This window comes from Aythya fuligula, chromosome Z (genome assembly GCF_009819795.1).
Source record: "Aythya fuligula isolate bAytFul2 chromosome Z, bAytFul2.pri, whole genome shotgun sequence".
Lineage (NCBI taxonomy): Eukaryota > Metazoa > Chordata > Aves > Anseriformes > Anatidae > Aythya > Aythya fuligula.
In genome coordinates, this window is record NC_045593.1 from 13,409,137 (window position 1) to 13,425,290 (window position 16,154).

A 16,154-nucleotide genomic window follows, 5' to 3' on the forward strand; every position below is an offset into this window, starting at 1 on the left:
TTAAATATATTATTTCTCTCTACACACTGCTTCGTCAAACCAGGATACTCTGAAGTACAGATAAGTGAACTTCAAGCGGATTAAACTACATTTTGAGTAACTTCTGCACGTGAAATACATGACATGAAAGCATCCAGGAGGGGAACTAACCAGAAGTGCCAACTACAGGAAGATTCTTTTGCTGGCAAGACTTAAACAGTGCAAAAGTGTATTCCACCTAGTTTAATAGTCTATCCTCATTTTAAAACAATGTTTACTCAGGCAGCAGGTTAAAGAGACCATATGATTCTTTAGTGGATGTAGTGATCTTGAGCATACTGTTCAGAACAACACACACATCATTTGAATCTTACCTGAAGAATGCTCGTGTAGCCCAGGCAGATACTTCTCTATCACATGCAGCGTTAGAACAGGCCAAGATAAGGCAAGTGGCACAGGCCTGATCCTCCTAGAACATATTATGCTGTCAGTGTGGCAGCTTATGTCAAGTTGATAAGAAATATGAAGATGTTCTATTGATCAACAGCTAAACAGGAAATACTTTTTGCATCATTTTATCTAGAAGGCAAGGAAATCAGCTCTTTCCAATTATAGAAAGGAAGAGAGTTAAATTGAGACATCACACTGTAGCAGGATAAACTTCTGTTACATGCAGCTTTTGCAAGCTCTGTATGGTTACTGGTAGGAAACAATCTCCATGTCTGTCAGCTAATTATGAGTAAAAGCTATGAAATTTCTACAGACACATACAAGGATTTCAGGGAAAGTGATCTACACTTCAATTTTTAGATATCATAAACAGTGAATTATATCTCAGTATACAATCTTGTTTTATGCAATGCAGTCAATATAGAAGGAAAAGCTAATACTTGAAACAATAAATGAAAAGTTAACTAGAATTTTGTAGTAACAACAAAAACAGACGTTCAGAAAGCAATTAGATTTCCATTAATGCCAGATAGGTATTATAAATCTTGTATTTCATAACAAGTCAAAAATTCTTACCTGATGCAACTTGAAAAATCTTTCAATCTCTTCTCCATCTCCACCTATATTGCTAACAAGAAGATGCCGCAGCTGGTCAACAGGTCTGAGTTTATGAAACATAAAGCTCCCCTAAAAATTACCCAGAATAATATGAAGTTAGAATAAGGTTACTTTACTGGTCATATCAACACACTTCCCAGCAATCTTTAACTTTACTGCTCTCCAAGTTTTCCTTGATTACACTATTGGATCAAAGTGTAAGATGAATGGTAGCTAAAGCCTAGTTCCTGTTCAAATGCAGAAAATTCTCTAGCAAGAAGGCAAAAAAAATACTGCAATGGCTATATACCCTCCAGAAACAGAGTTAGTTTTGCACTTCTTAACCTAATATGAAGCATACAATACAAACATAAACCTTTCATTCTCTTTATATACTTGCTCTATGTATCTCATAAATCTTCAGAATTGCCTGGAAAAAAATTAGGACCAAAAGCATGGTAAGGCTATTTTGCATGCATCCACACTAACTGGAGAGGGTCTGACTAGCTACCATTAAACAAATGCAAGTTGAATCTAAAGGTTGCAAAATATTGATCGTTTATTAAACATCTTTTACAATTCCTTTTTTGTTAAGACAGTAAATACCCTAAGCTTTATTTTTAAAAAACAAAGAAATAAAAACAATCAAAAACATTCTTCTGGACTTCTATAACAAAGACAAATTCTTTGTTCAAATTTCAGTTGCTAACCATATTTACTCAAACCATACTTTCTGGACAGCCCATTTCTGTTTCAATTTTATACAACCATGAATTTGAACAAGGTTAAAAGAATGTTTCACATGATCTGTATCTACAAGGGTTCTGTCTCCTCAGGCCAACAGAAGTGATTAATGCACTGTACATGAGAAGCTGTCTCAACAGCTTTGAGTCAATTTATAATATGTACTGACAGTTTCAGCAATATTTCTCTTTTCCTTTTATGTTCAGAATAAAATCTTAAAAATTCATTCAAAATTAATAAACTATGAATAAACATTTCCAGATTTGCATCAGTCTTTCAGCTTTATACTTATTCTTTTGATTTCCTATATTAAGAAGTGCAATACTCACCTGGGCTGAAAGCAGAACAAACTTCTTAGGTGGCAGCATGTGTTGCTGCACAACAACAGGGGAATCAGTTATTGGAACAATATCTTTATTGAGAGGTGTCACAATCTTCTGAACTTTAAAGTCATCAATAGCAGAAAGAGCCCAGGAATGCCCATCAACACGGGTGGTCATCTGAACAATAGATAAACAACATCCAAAGTTTGGTAACAGACAAGGATTTTGTACATCGTGGAGATATTTGACTATTTATTATTTAAAATTACACAGGCAAGAAACTATTCTTGACACAAGAAATCTCAGAGAAAATGAGCAAGTTCTTGCATCATATAGCAGACTATTAGCAAATTTACAGCTATTGCTTCTTTTGTGGGATAGGGACAGTGTTTTTTAAAGGTAAAAAAACTTGTACAATGCTTTTACTGCTACTACCATACAAACAGAGACAATCTGCTAAACATATCAGAATCAAATACTAAAGTTATTATTAATTTATTTTTTTAAGGAAACCAAACATACTGCTACTGGTCATAAGGGTTTGGGAGATTTTCACAGTTGGCAGCAGCTCTTTAAAGATGCCATATGGTAGAGAAAATGCTCCTGAAAACTCTATACACTAATGAGGAAAAACTGCTGTTCAGTAACATGTTGCAAATTTTTTTGGGGAAACCTCATGTCTCTAACTTTAAAATGCTTTGGGAAAACAGAGGAGTCAGTACATGGAATGTTTATGTGTATTTTTTTTTGTAGAGAAGGGAGCTGCAGCAATGATAAAACTTCTTGGTAACTGTTACTAAAACAGCAGATAAAACAAAATCTGACCATTATGCTCGTGCAGCTTCCCCGTTCACTTAAATGCTACCATTGCCCCATACTCTTTTTGGACGTGTTAAAAAGCAGCAGAATAGCCTAGTCTTGCTTCAGTGATGAAGCACATGCAATATTCTCTCTGATGTGATGCATAAGGCAACTAAACCAAGCTCCTCCTACAAACTACTGTAACAACTAGGGAAAAAAAAATAAAAAGGAAAAAAGGAGGGAAATAATGAAGAGATTGCTCAGAAATTGATCATGCCTGAAAACTAATGAAGACGTAACATATCTGTTTAAGTAAAGAATTCCAGTATCCAATTCCAGTATCTCTACCATTTGTATTTTAGACAAACTTCCTTGCCAGATTTTATCCTTGTAAATGAACACCACTTTGCACTGGGGATCATGCCTTGTACATAATTGTATGTAGCATACAGCATGGCACAGACAACGATATGACATAAATAAGACATTTTCCAGTATGTTAACTCTAAGTTGTTTTAGAGGTCAAAGCAATTGTTTTCATACATAGCCTGCATGAAGCTATACAGTATGGATGAACTGGGAATTCCTACTAAGGAATTCCTACTAAGATACCAGTTTCAATTTACTGTCTAAAATGCCCACTAAACTTTTTTTTTTTATTATTTTAAATTTAAAGCTAATTGATTAGTAGCTTTGTAAATGTTTCTAAACTTCTCATTTAAGTTTTTCAGCAACCTACTCATTTCTTGCAGATAGTATTATTGAAGTATCTGTTCTCAGGAAGAAAAGAAAAAAACTAAAATCCATCAAAATTACATGAAAGTTTACTTTAGTACCTGTGTTTCCATCATTGGCTTTTGAAAAGGGAAAGAATCATGGTTGATACACCATAGGATGTCATTATCCTCATTTTCTGAAGCTGCCATCAGCAGGACCCCTAGCAAGAACATGGATATTAAGGTTGTATTAGGTGTGATTAATCATGTATCGCACCTATCAATATATACCAAAATATACCACTCTAGCTCATTAATTCCTTATTTACCAAAAATCAATCTTTAAGTCCAAACCACATGATCTGAACAGAAGATAGTATCTCTTGGTTTTCTGTATCCTGGGGTTATTAGTAGGCCACTATCAACAGCATCTTACCTTTTACTCTGAAAGCTAAAACAGAAATGAGTCTACAGTACATAGAAAATGCCTCATAAAAATGAGATGTTTAAAGAGAACCTAGATTGAGAACCATTTGGAAACTACTTCAAACATAAAATCACTATGCTTGACTGAAAGGGTCAGCAACACCATGGTGTGTCCTCCCATTCCTTCAAATTACATGATATAAGACAGCGTGATAGTAGCTGTCACACACACACAAATAATAACCCCCCCCCCCACTGTTCTTCTGAGCTGTGTTCCACTGCTTACCTTTGCTATAAAGAGCTCTGTGAACCTTTGAGGGCTTCTCCACATTAGAAGATGCTGAAAATCCAGGTGGCAAACGGACATGAACCAATGTTAACATAGAAGGACGTGCTGTTGGATGCTTAAATTGTGAAGTGCTAAAATACAGTCGGACACCTAAACATAACAGAGAAAAGGTCAATTACATGCAATTTCTGCTGGTTTTCTCCTAAACTACAGATAATAATTTGTGTGATCGGATTATACTTGCATCAAATGTCAAAACATTTTGGTTACATAAAACAACACACCAGAATCAAATAAAATGTTTCCAAAATTTGTGTTATGCTGTTGTAGTTTAACCTGGCAGGCAGCTAAACATCACACAGCCTTTTGCTCACTTTCCCCCATCCCAGCAGGATGGGGGACTCAATCAGGAAAAAAATTAATAAAAAAGGTAAAACTTATGGATTGAGATGAAGACAGTTTAATAGGATAGAAAAGGAAGAGAGAATGATAATTGTGATGATAAAGGAATATATAAAACACACGATGTTTAATTCAATTGCTCACCACCAGCTGCCAAAACCTGGGCAGTGGGTCCCCTGCCCTAGCCACACCCTCCCCACACAGTTTTATTGTTCACCATGACACTACATGGTATGGAATATCCCTTTGGCCAGCTGGGACCAGCTGTCCTGGTTCTGTCCCCTCCCAGCTTCTTATGTACCCCCAGACTCTTCACTGGCAGGGCAGTAAGTGAAGCTGAAGAGTCCGTGACTTGATGTAAGCACTGCTCAGCAACATCTAACAAACTGTCATTATCAGTGTTATTCTCATCCAAAATACAAAACACAGGACCATACCAGCCACTAGGAAGAAAATTAACTAACCCAGCTGAAACCAGAACATATGTAAAAGGGAAAATGTCTGTCAATTTTGTTAAGCTGTACAGATGTCATTTATCTGTTAAAAAGGGGAATAAATCACATTTGTTTCTCACCTGCATGTGTGATTGCCAGTAGTTGACAGTCTATGGATTCAGAATTTTCAATCACTGCTATTTGAACAATAGGTTTAAATACGGAACGATCTATTGTTCTAGAAAACAAAACAAAAAAAATACTTTTACTCTCAATCCAAAGAAACAAACAAAAACACTTTCTTCAAAAAATATACCACAACATTATTGACCTTAAATAAAATATTTTTACTTTATACCTATCATACATTTACCTGGCAATGCTCCCAGCAGCAGAAACTATAGCATTTTGTGAAAGAGAAGTAACCCTGGTCATTCCTTGACCATCTTGACCCAAATCGTAAACCTGCAATTTAAGGTTACAGCTTAGAGATTTAAAATTGCATTACTTCATACAGCCTCATCTATTATGCAGCAACTCAAACACTACTTTCACACCATCATCATGTTTCTATATGGCTGAAGGGAAGATCAAAAGGCTATTGTTTCCTCATAAGAAATTATTTTAGGTCTTTGGTAAACACTTGTGAAAGAAAGATGAAGATAATAATATCCTGACACAACTATAGAGAGTTCCTAAGTACTGAGGAAAACTTAAAATATTTATATACACATTAGTAGCATTGCAAAAAGTCATTAAGAATAAGTAACATACTTGCAGTACTCCTTTTTCTGAACGTGTGTATAAGATATTTCGTGAGTTGTCAATGGCAATTTGAACTACAGGATCTTGGGAGGGGGAAAAGAAAAAGGAGAAGTAGCAAATTAACAATGGAATCAGTGAAAACAAGTTTAAGTCAGAGTATCACTAAAATAAATAACCGAAAGGCAACAATAAAATGCAGGAGCCCCAGACAACTCTTAGGGAAAATGATATAAAAGAGCAAACAATTTCACACAACTATTAGTAAACTAAAAGAAAATTGAACAAAAAAAAAATGTAATTATTTCAAGTTTACATTAAATTATTGGGTAAGTCTTTTGTATTGGTACTTACCATCCTCTGAGAACGTGAACTGTAGCAACGAAGGAATAAGGAAAGACAGTGTGCTCTTTGAATGATTAATTTTTCTACATCGCTGGCTAAACCAACCTGCCTCAGCCTACAATTTAAAACAGACACATTGTTGAAAAAAAAAAAAAGCAAAACAAAAACCAAGCTGAACTATTAGTTAACACAAACAAAAAAATGTCATTAACAGTACAATTATGAAAAGAAGTAAAAATCTAAATGCCTGCATGTAACCCATAATTACCTGGTAAGCTACTTCATACAAGCAGCCATCCTTTCCAGCCAAAAAGATACGTCCATTATCAGTGGATGTTATTGCCAGAATGTAAGTATTGTCAGTAGGGAGTGAATAGAGAGGGTCTGGTAGCAGCTGCATTCCTCCAGACATACTGTCATTGAGTGACCCAGTACCTTAAATTAACAAATAAATAAAACTCTTCAGTTTTTAAGCTCTAGAAATGTTATAGATTTATAAACATTATTGGCTTGTGATTAGAAGCATTTCAGAAAACATGAAAAATTACAGGAGATTTTATAGTTACTAAAACAGACCTGGAAAAGCTATTCTTTTAAGTGAACTGCAGAGTAATGAATCTTCTGTTTTTTAAAGAAATAAAGCAAATACACTCTATAGATTTCAAAGTATGGACGTACAATATTTTTATAATGTTTTTGTACATTTGTCGTATTTTCTGAGAGTTGTATTCTTCTCTAAATCCCAACAATTCTAAAACCAATTTCTGCATTTCTCTTTAACAGCATGATAATACAAAAAGAGAACAAAATGATTGCAACCCTCTTTTTTTTTTTTTTTTTTTAAACAATTCTGTATTATTTCCTCTTAATATATATGGAATGAAAAACTTGGTATCAGGTTCTTGTTTTCTGGGATTAGAATATAAATGCCAAACAGGTTAACAAACTGCATTCATCATCTGTTATCTAGATTCATGTCCATCTTTTCCTTCCCTCTTGAACACGTCGTTTAATTAACAGGAGTATCTGTTTCAAAAGTTCTGTTCATGTTAAACAAGTGAATAATATTACTCAACCCTCCTATGGAAGTCCTGGATACAGCATGTGCACACCCTAAGAAAAGGGAAACATTTTACCACATTTCGAACATGATTTAAAAATTAGCAAATGTTCTTGTTTTCTTTCTTTCCTTTTTTTTTTTTTTTAAACTAGCTATTAATGAAATAACCATTGTATATTTATAGAGTTGTTAATTCACAACTGAGAATACTACTGTAATACATGTATGTTCTTTAATTCACGTGGAAGAGAAATGGAAGAGAAAAAAAAAGAGAACTACCTGCTTGTATATTAGAGCAACTGAGCCCTAAAATCACAATATCCACAGGAGTTGCCAAAACAAGTAAGTGTCGTACATGAGGCTGGAATATACCTAAAGTGCGGAAGAAAATTAGATTTTAGTTTGCAGTCAGCTCTCAGACTCACAATGACTGTATGTATTCATGATGTTGATACAGTGAATGGTAAGAGGGAACAGTCATATTTAAGACCTAAGAATCTGTGAAACTCTAGAATTACAAAACAGATCAGTCAGCAGTTCAGTTTCCAGTTCATGTAGTAGAAGAACTTAAAAATGGCATTTTATTCTTTTTTTAAAAATTTTTATTTTACATTAAATCTTACTACCATTGTAACTTTGATATTATCTAAGCAGTAGCTATCTAAAGAACTGCATGTGCTAGAAACCAGGATCTCAAGGAAGTTGTCACTTGAATGGGACAACTTATAAGCAGTACAAATGTTAGAGTATGATGTAAGTATGAGCTTGCAAAAAACACAGGCTCAGAGTAAATGATTGTTAAGCTAAACATTATCTTTAGCTTGTAATTTAATTTTGTGATGTTTCTAAAAACAAACCTAAACATTTATCTTGCATATAGATGCAAAACACAGATTTTTACACACACAGATATAAAAAACATGTACAGAAAATTCATTAGCTGTCCAGTCATGATCACTCCTTACCTCCCTTTGGTTTTACAAGACCCACAGCAAGGATAGTTTCACTGAGGCCATCAAAATAAGCTAGATCTCCCCTGTCAACAAACGAGGAAAAAAACCTGCATAAGACTTGTTACGTAGTATCACATAATTACAAAATAAAACAAAGTCAGGTAGTCTATATTTAAATATTATTAATAGTTATTGTAATACTGTGAATATGTGCTATAACATGCTGAAGCCATCTACACCATTTGATTTGGGTGAAAACAGGTCCACTGAATGGAATGACAGAAAAACTGAAGCCAAATGGTAGTATTTTATACTTTTAGATTTTGTTAATTCATGCATTCTACTCTGAATTGCACAAAGTATCACCTACAACGCCAGTTAACATCTAGAGGAAGGAACATACATTATACCTTTTTCTCATAAAGAAACATATAATGCAAAAATTAAGAAAATTCTACCTCCTCCATAGTACCTTACCTTTAGCACCATGCATAATAGTGTTATCTGGTGAATGTATCTAATTAATATATTTTAAACTTTGTGACACAATGTAAATGTATAGAGGAGCTACATGAGGAGCAATCTTAACTTTAATCTTAAGAAATTCAACAAATTCCATAAAACAATTCATACGAGAATTCTTACAAAAAATATAATTCTTAAAAAAAGCAGAATTAGACAAATAAGGAAATGAACATGGAAATTATAAACTGCCATTTGAAAAGATGTTGAAATTATTTTCAGTGTTATGCATCTATTAGACAGGAAAGCTTCAATCACAATACTTTAAAAACAGTTAGAGTATATAGCCAAGGTACTAAGGTCACATAATTTATCATTGTGGAAATGACTGGCTGCTGTATGTGTATTAGTGTACTTACCAAATCTACTTAGGTTAGTTAGGCAATTGGTGTATACTTTTCTGGGGCATAATAAAAACCCTAGCCATAATACAGCAATAACTTTGGGACATTAGCTATGTCAAACCCTAAGCAAATACATTTTTTTTTGTTTCATCTTTACATGATTTGGGAGCGCTATTACTAACTCTTGAAACTCCTGAAACACTGATTAGTTAATAGTTTTAGTAAAACCTAAAATGAATTAAGACAACTTTATCTGAATAGCATTCCTCTGTGCTACAAGTAAACCATTTCCCACTGCTATGATTACTTAATTCCAACATAATACTGTCAGGAATGTGTTCTGTACGTACCCATCTTCATAGTTCCACATAAAAATGTCACTATCAATGGTTAGCCACGCTCTGCTGATCTCTGGAAATACTCCCATCATACAATTGCATTGCATATCTGAAGCATTGCTGATGTAAGGACTAAATGCATTTTGACAAGCAAAGGCAAAATCTCCCTTGAACATTTAAAAAAATTACTGCTTTACATACAGAGGCAGACAAACTATAAACATAAAGCATAAACATAAGCATAAACATTTGAAGTTCCTCACACAGGAACTAATTCCACCAGCACCCCTATACAAATTGACTTTGTTGTGACTTTATTGGACCCTTAAAAATGGAACATTAACACCACCAAGGTTCATTTCTAGGAGTCTGACTGAACTATTGAGGAAAAATGATTATGACAGAGCAGAAGTTTGTTTCTATTGTTATTACATACTCAACCTAACACGCTACTTTTCATCAGGATACGTCCAAACTGCTCCACTAGCTCTGGAGGAAGCGGGACTCTGCGGACTGAGCTGATCTCTGGAAGGTTAGGTATCGACAGCAGACCCGGACCTTGCAAAGGATAGTCCATATCTGTCATACCAGAAACGGTAGGGCTACCTGCAATTAAGAACAACAGCATGGAAAAAAGTTAGACTTCTCATAATGAATCAGTTGCTTAAGGAAAAAAAAAAATCTCTATCTTTTCATGATTTTTTTCCCAGCTCCGTGAAAACAGAGCTGCAAACAAACCCTTAGGATAAGCCATTCCACCCCCAGCCTACTCTTTACCCCATTTCCTCCACGGGACTGTGTAGCCCTGTTTCCACTGCATGGCGAGGCATACAGTGGACACCCTCCTCTCCACAGCCCCCTGGGCAGCCGCAGGGAGCACAAAAGGCGTGTTTGGGAAGCGCCATCCCCGCTACACGTGGCGCAGCGCTCCCAAAAAGCGGCAGCATTTCGGGGCAGCCCTTCGCAGCTCTCCGTGCTGGGCGCCCTGCGGCCGCGCAGCACGGAGCTGGCCGCGGAGACAACCCCGGGCTCGCCCCCGCCCCCCGGGGCCCCTCACCGGGCGCGGGCACGGCCAGCAGCTCGGACAGGTCCGGGTAGCAGCGGTCGTCCTGGATCTGCCGGTCGATGATGCGGCCCGCGGCCTCCAGCGCCTCCTGCGCGGCGGGCGCGGCGGGGCTCATGGCAGCGGGCATGGCCGGGCCGGGCCGGGAGGCACCGGTACCGGGACCGGGACCGGCACCGGGACCAGGACGGGGACGGGGACCGGGAGCGGGAGCCGCAGCAGGGAAGCGGGAGCGGGAGCCACCCGCCCGCCTCTCCGCGCCAAATCCCGGCGGTCCCCGCGCTGCTGACGCCGTTCCGCCGGGCGGGGACAACGGGGGAGAAGGGGCAGGAGGAGGCGGCCCGGCCCCGCCGCTTCCTCCCCGCGCTGTTGTGGTTCCGGGCCGGCCGCGGCATGGAGCCGCCGGAGGGCGGTGAGCACCGGGACCGCGACCGCCACCCGGACCGGGACCGGGACCGGGACCCTCTGCTGAGCGCTTTTATCATCCTCCCTCTTTCTCTTTGCAGACGCCGAGATGCTGGCGGGACCCGACCCGGAGCTGGCGGCCACCATGGGCTTCTCCGGCTTCGGTGAGCCCCGAGGGGCTTCTAGGGACGGCTGGGGGTCCCGCCGGGTCCCCCGGGTTGGCTGTGGGGTGTGGGGGGCTGGCGGTGCTGGGGTGCTCCCCCCCTCCCCCCCCCCAAGCTTTGGGATCCCTCCCTGCAGCAGCCTGTCAGTCAGTCTCCTTCTTAACCCTTTTTCCATGTTTTTAGGGAAGAAAGCGCGCACGTTTGATCTCGAAGCCATGTTCGAGCAGACAAGAAGGACCGCCGTGGAAAGGAGCAGGAAGGTCTTGGGTAAGGAACTGGGGGGTGCTGACGCTTTAACGCATCCTAAAATATGTTTTGCTCTTTTTGTGCGTTGGGGTGATGAGCGAGGTGACTCCGACTGGCTACTTAGAAAACAAGTGTGGTTTTGCTGCAAAAGGACAGTCCTAAATAATTTGGGGATTGGTAAGCAGGCAAGTTACTAACTTACGCACGTTGTCAGAGCATGCAAGAGATCTGCCTGTGCCAGGTTCCTGTTGTGTGGCATGGAACACGAACACAGCAAAAAGCTGAATTCACCTAAAAGACTCTCTTATTTGAAATTTTGGAAGTTCCCTTCCAAAATTCAAACGAAACTTGCTACAAAGAGCAAGTCCTATGACATACAGTGGGTTATATAATAGCCTGCAAGTTTTTCTGTCTTCTGTTGTGCTGGTAATGTAGGGGGGGTTTCAAGGTGGTGGCTTGAGAGTAAATAGTGATGGAAATTGTATGTTTTGCTGCCCATATCCAAGCAAAAAACATTCAAAAGATGGTTCTTAGGGAGATACTTGTGTTTGTGGTGTTTTTTTTTTACTGTATGGGCTGCTGCAGGGAAAGGTAACTCCATCCCTGTCAGACCAGGCACAACCTAGTGTAGTGTATTAGAACTCTCTTTGCCAACACAAATGCCTATGTTTTCTCCTTCCACTTGGACAGCATGTCCAAAAATTTTTTTTTTTTTTAAAAAAAAACAAAAATCAAAAAACAAAAAACTGATACCATTGTGGTTGAGCAGCTTTTGTCCTAAATTAGGCTTAATTTGCTTTCTGAACCGTTGCAGTTTGTTAAAACTGTAGACTTGAAGCCTCTTATTAAGAGAATGCAATTTTGTAAGACAGAATAAGATCGATGCAATGTTTGGTTTTATCTTTTCTGATTCCATGCAGAATCATGCGAATAGACCATTTTGGAGGCTTGTTGACTTTATGGATGTTAAAACACCATGAAATTCAAATATACAAGATTTCCAGAACTTGATTTGAACCCTTTTTTGAACTGACTAAATTTAAGCATAGTAAAACCTCTTCTGTGTTGAAAGTGTTTTCAGATGCAATACTCTTTCATGTCAAGCTATCGTCTCATCTTGGAGATCACCTACTTAAACCATGCTTTAGATCAGGAGGAAAATTCAATAAGTGTAATGTTTTTAAGTTAAGACATCTTGAAGTGCGTTTGGAACTCTTGCCCCCCTTCCCACCATCCAAACAAATTTCTAGGATCTAACCCATAAAGGAAACACAGCATATTATTCATTACAAAATTAGTCATTTTAGCAAAAATGACAAAGCTTTATATGTAATTCAGCTTTTTTTTTTTTTTTTGTAATCTGAGCATTTTCAAATTTCTTAAAATAACCCTAAGTTGACTTTCAACTATAGTAATTTTTATAGGAATATGTAATAATTATAGGAGTTATTAAGATCTGGGGAACTACAGGCCAGTCAGTCTCACCTCTGTGCCTGGCAAGATCATGGAGCAGATCCACCTGGAAACTGCTAAGGTGCATGGAAAATGAGGAGGTGACGGGTGACAGCTAACATGGGTTCACTAAGCGTAGATTGTCCCTGACAAACCTGGTGGCCTTTTCCTTTGGGATTACAGCATTGGTGGATAGGGGAAGAGCAATTGATGTCAGCTACTTGGACTTGTGCAAAGCATTAGGCACTGTCCCACACAATATCCTTGTCTCTAAATTGGAGAGACATGGTTTTGATGGATGGACCATTTGGTGTGTAAGAGCTGTGGTCAACAGCTCAGTGTCCGTGCAGAGATGAGTAACAAGTGGTGTTCCTCAGGAGTCAATATTGGAACTGGCATTGTTTAACGTCTTTGTTGGTGACATGGACGTTGGGATTGAATGCACCAATGTTGCCAACAACACCAAGCTGTGTAGTGCAGTCAACATGCTGGAGGGAAAGGGATGCCAACCAGAGGGACCCGGGCAGACTTGAGACGGGCCCATGTGAACCAGGTCCTGCACCTGGGCCAGGGCAATCCCAAGCACAAAGACAGGCTGGCTAGAGAATGGATTGAAGGCAGCTCTGAGGAGAAGGAACTGGCGGCGTTGATTGATGAGAAGCTTAACATCAGCCAGCAATGTGTGCGTGCAGCCCAGAAAGCCAACTGTGTCCTTGGCTGCATCAAACGTAGTGTGGCCAGTGGGTCAATGGAGATGATTCTTTCCATCCACTCCGCTCTTGTGAGACACCACCTGGCGTCCTGAACCCAGCTAAAGGACCTCCAACATAAGCACATGGACCTGTTGAGTGAGCCCAGAAGAAGGCCATGAAGAGGATCAAAGGGCTGGAGCACCTTTCTTGTGAAGACAGGCTGAGGGAGTTGGGGTTGCTCATTCTGGGGAAGAGAAGGTTCCTGGGAGACCTCACTGCAGCCTTTCCATACTTAAGGGGGTCCTGCAGGAAAGCAGGATAGGGACTCTTTGTCAGGGAGTGGAGTGCTAGGACAAGGAGTAATGGCTTTAAACTAGAAGAGAGTAGATTTAGATTAGATATTAGGAAAAAAAATATTTCCCGTGAGGGTGGTGAGGCAATGGAATGAAGAAGAAGCAGTAGATGCCCAATTGCTGGAGGTTTTCAAGGCCAGGTTGGATGGGGTCCTGGGCAACCTGGTCTAGCAGGTGACATCCCTTCCCCTGGCGGGGGGGGGGGGGGGGGGAAGAGGGTTGGAATTAGATGATCTTTAAGGTCCCTTCCAACCCAAACTTTTCTATTCTGTCACTTTATATAGATCTGAAAATGAAGAAAGTTGTTTTACTGTCCTCAGCAGGCCTCTAATTGTATCCGTTTTACAAAAATCTTGATTATTTGTCAATTATGTGTTCTTCATATTCAGAGGCTCGAGAAAGAGAAAAGGAAGAACAGGCTGAAAAAGAACTTAAAAGTCGACACGCTGATTCATCGGCTTCAGCCTCAAGTGCAACAGGAGTTGGGTCCACATTAAAACCAAGGTACTTAATTATGGTGGGAAGTGTCATTTAACTTTTCTTAGCTGAAAGGGCTTTTTTCAGTTGTATTTTTTTATTTTTTGTTGAGTTCGAGTGAGTGTGGAGAGTGGGTGGGGGAATGATAATTGCTTAACTTACGTGAACATGCCTATGCTATCTGATGTCTTAGAGTGGAAATGCTGTTATTTATCTGTACTTTCTTGGATGTGTCAGTATTTGTAAATATTGCAGTTGTATATATTTAATAGTTAAGGTTATGTGTTAAGTAACTATTAAAATTGTTTGGCATGCTTTAAAAAAACACAGCAATATTATCTGTTTATTTTTTTGAAAATACATCGTCAAATACAGAGCATACAGGTGCTGACTTTATTGGATATATAGGATATACTTGTTCAAGCCTACTAAAGAATAGCAAAGTTAGGTGGAGAGACTAAGTGTACATACCGTATGGAGTAGTGGTAGGACTGCATAAATATTCTGATTTGAAATTTACTCCACAACTTTTTTGAAGTTTGCATGGCATTGACAAATAGCAGATGTTACTGCTTTGACTATTTGTATTCTTCAATGCTGCAAAACCCGAAGTAGCAACATGTAACAGAGGCCACATCACTCCTTCGAGTTTGTTGACATCAATATACTGTAAATTTATAGGGTTTTCTATCTACAGAAGTCTTACAACCCATATACTACTCTGGTACACTCTTTATGTGTCTGCTAGGCTGATTGTATGTGGTGGGTTTTTACAGACAAGCCTGCAGCATTGCAGACTGTGAACAAATTTCTTCTTTGCCTGTTATTTGTGGAAAGCACAAATGAGCTGTGGACTCGCACTGAAATAACGGGTCACACAACATACTTCCCTATAGATCTGTATTATGTCTTACATAGGAGGGAGAAGTATGTGCTCCTGTTCACTTTTGATGCTCTTCCTAGTGAAACAATAGAGACTGACAAGAATTAGATTGTGTATATATGGGTGACTTCAATATAAGTATTCAGTTAAAACAAATAGTAGGCAGATGATACAGGGTGTTTTCTGTCATTTCACTAAGGGATTTGAGAGAAGAGTATTCTAGGCTCTTTGGATAAAAGAAAGTAATAATTATCTATCAGCATTATGAGTTACAAAGTAGGCTCTGGTAACTCACCAAGGTCCTGTTTATAATAAGTTTTTGTTGTTTTTTTAACTGAGGACTGGCATGAAAAACTCACAGAAATGGAAGGTGAACGTGTTAACTTGCAGTATTATATTTCCTTGTAAATTATGGTACTCAGTTTAGAACTTAGTGCTTAAAACAGAAAGCTAGTGAAGGAGACACACCATTGTGCCTCAGCCTAAATTCAGTGGGATAATCCTTCAACTGGCAATTGAAATCTGAATTATAGGACTCAAGGGTATTGTTTTTTATGATGTAGATTTTAGTTACTAAAATTGAATTTACAGCTTATTCTTTTTCTCTGAAAATGGCAACGCTATTTTTTTTTTCTTTAAATTCCACATATATTTATCTATCATAGTGGCTCTCATACTAATTTTACAATTGTTAGCAAGGGGTTGTTTAATACAAAATGGTGTGATTCTAGTGATTCTTTTTGCTTTTTGAATTAATTTGCTAGAGAGAAATGATTGCAATAGTTATAGTATTTACACACGTATGCATAAGGACAATAGTAATTATACTTTGTGAAAGAAAAGCATAGAGTCATAGAATGGTTTGGATTGGAAGGGACCTTAAAGATCACCTGGTCTCAGCCCTCCTGCCATGGGCAGGGACACCTCCCAGCAG

General features: G+C 38.7%; 2 protein-coding genes across 2 annotated transcripts in view; one reads left to right on the forward strand and one right to left on the reverse strand.

The window, feature by feature from the left end:
• NUP155 (nucleoporin 155) overlaps positions 1-10,657 on the reverse strand; it is a 29,118-nt gene extending 18,461 nt beyond the window's left edge. The window contains exons 1-15 of the mRNA XM_032206253.1: positions 10,543-10,657; positions 9,954-10,091; positions 9,498-9,594; positions 8,294-8,364; positions 7,608-7,700; positions 6,537-6,703; positions 6,278-6,383; positions 5,936-6,009; positions 5,535-5,626; positions 5,302-5,399; positions 4,323-4,475; positions 3,731-3,831; positions 2,100-2,270; positions 1,006-1,116; positions 354-448 (exon numbers count right to left, since the gene is read on the reverse strand). Coding sequence (XP_032062144.1) covers positions 354-448; positions 1,006-1,116; positions 2,100-2,270; positions 3,731-3,831; positions 4,323-4,475; positions 5,302-5,399; positions 5,535-5,626; positions 5,936-6,009; positions 6,278-6,383; positions 6,537-6,703; positions 7,608-7,700; positions 8,294-8,364; positions 9,498-9,594; positions 9,954-10,071 — 1,547 coding nt within the window. The 5' untranslated portion in view covers positions 10,072-10,091; positions 10,543-10,657. The remainder of the gene's footprint in view (positions 1-353; positions 449-1,005; positions 1,117-2,099; positions 2,271-3,730; positions 3,832-4,322; positions 4,476-5,301; positions 5,400-5,534; positions 5,627-5,935; positions 6,010-6,277; positions 6,384-6,536; positions 6,704-7,607; positions 7,701-8,293; positions 8,365-9,497; positions 9,595-9,953; positions 10,092-10,542) is intronic.
• Positions 10,658-10,890: 233 nt separating this feature from the next.
• WDR70 (WD repeat domain 70) overlaps positions 10,891-16,154 on the forward strand; it is a 139,227-nt gene continuing 133,963 nt past the window's right edge. The window contains exons 1-4 of the mRNA XM_032206395.1: positions 10,891-10,960; positions 11,055-11,117; positions 11,301-11,384; positions 14,250-14,364. Of these exons, the coding sequence (XP_032062286.1) occupies positions 10,942-10,960; positions 11,055-11,117; positions 11,301-11,384; positions 14,250-14,364 (281 nt within the window). The 5' untranslated portion in view covers positions 10,891-10,941. The remainder of the gene's footprint in view (positions 10,961-11,054; positions 11,118-11,300; positions 11,385-14,249; positions 14,365-16,154) is intronic.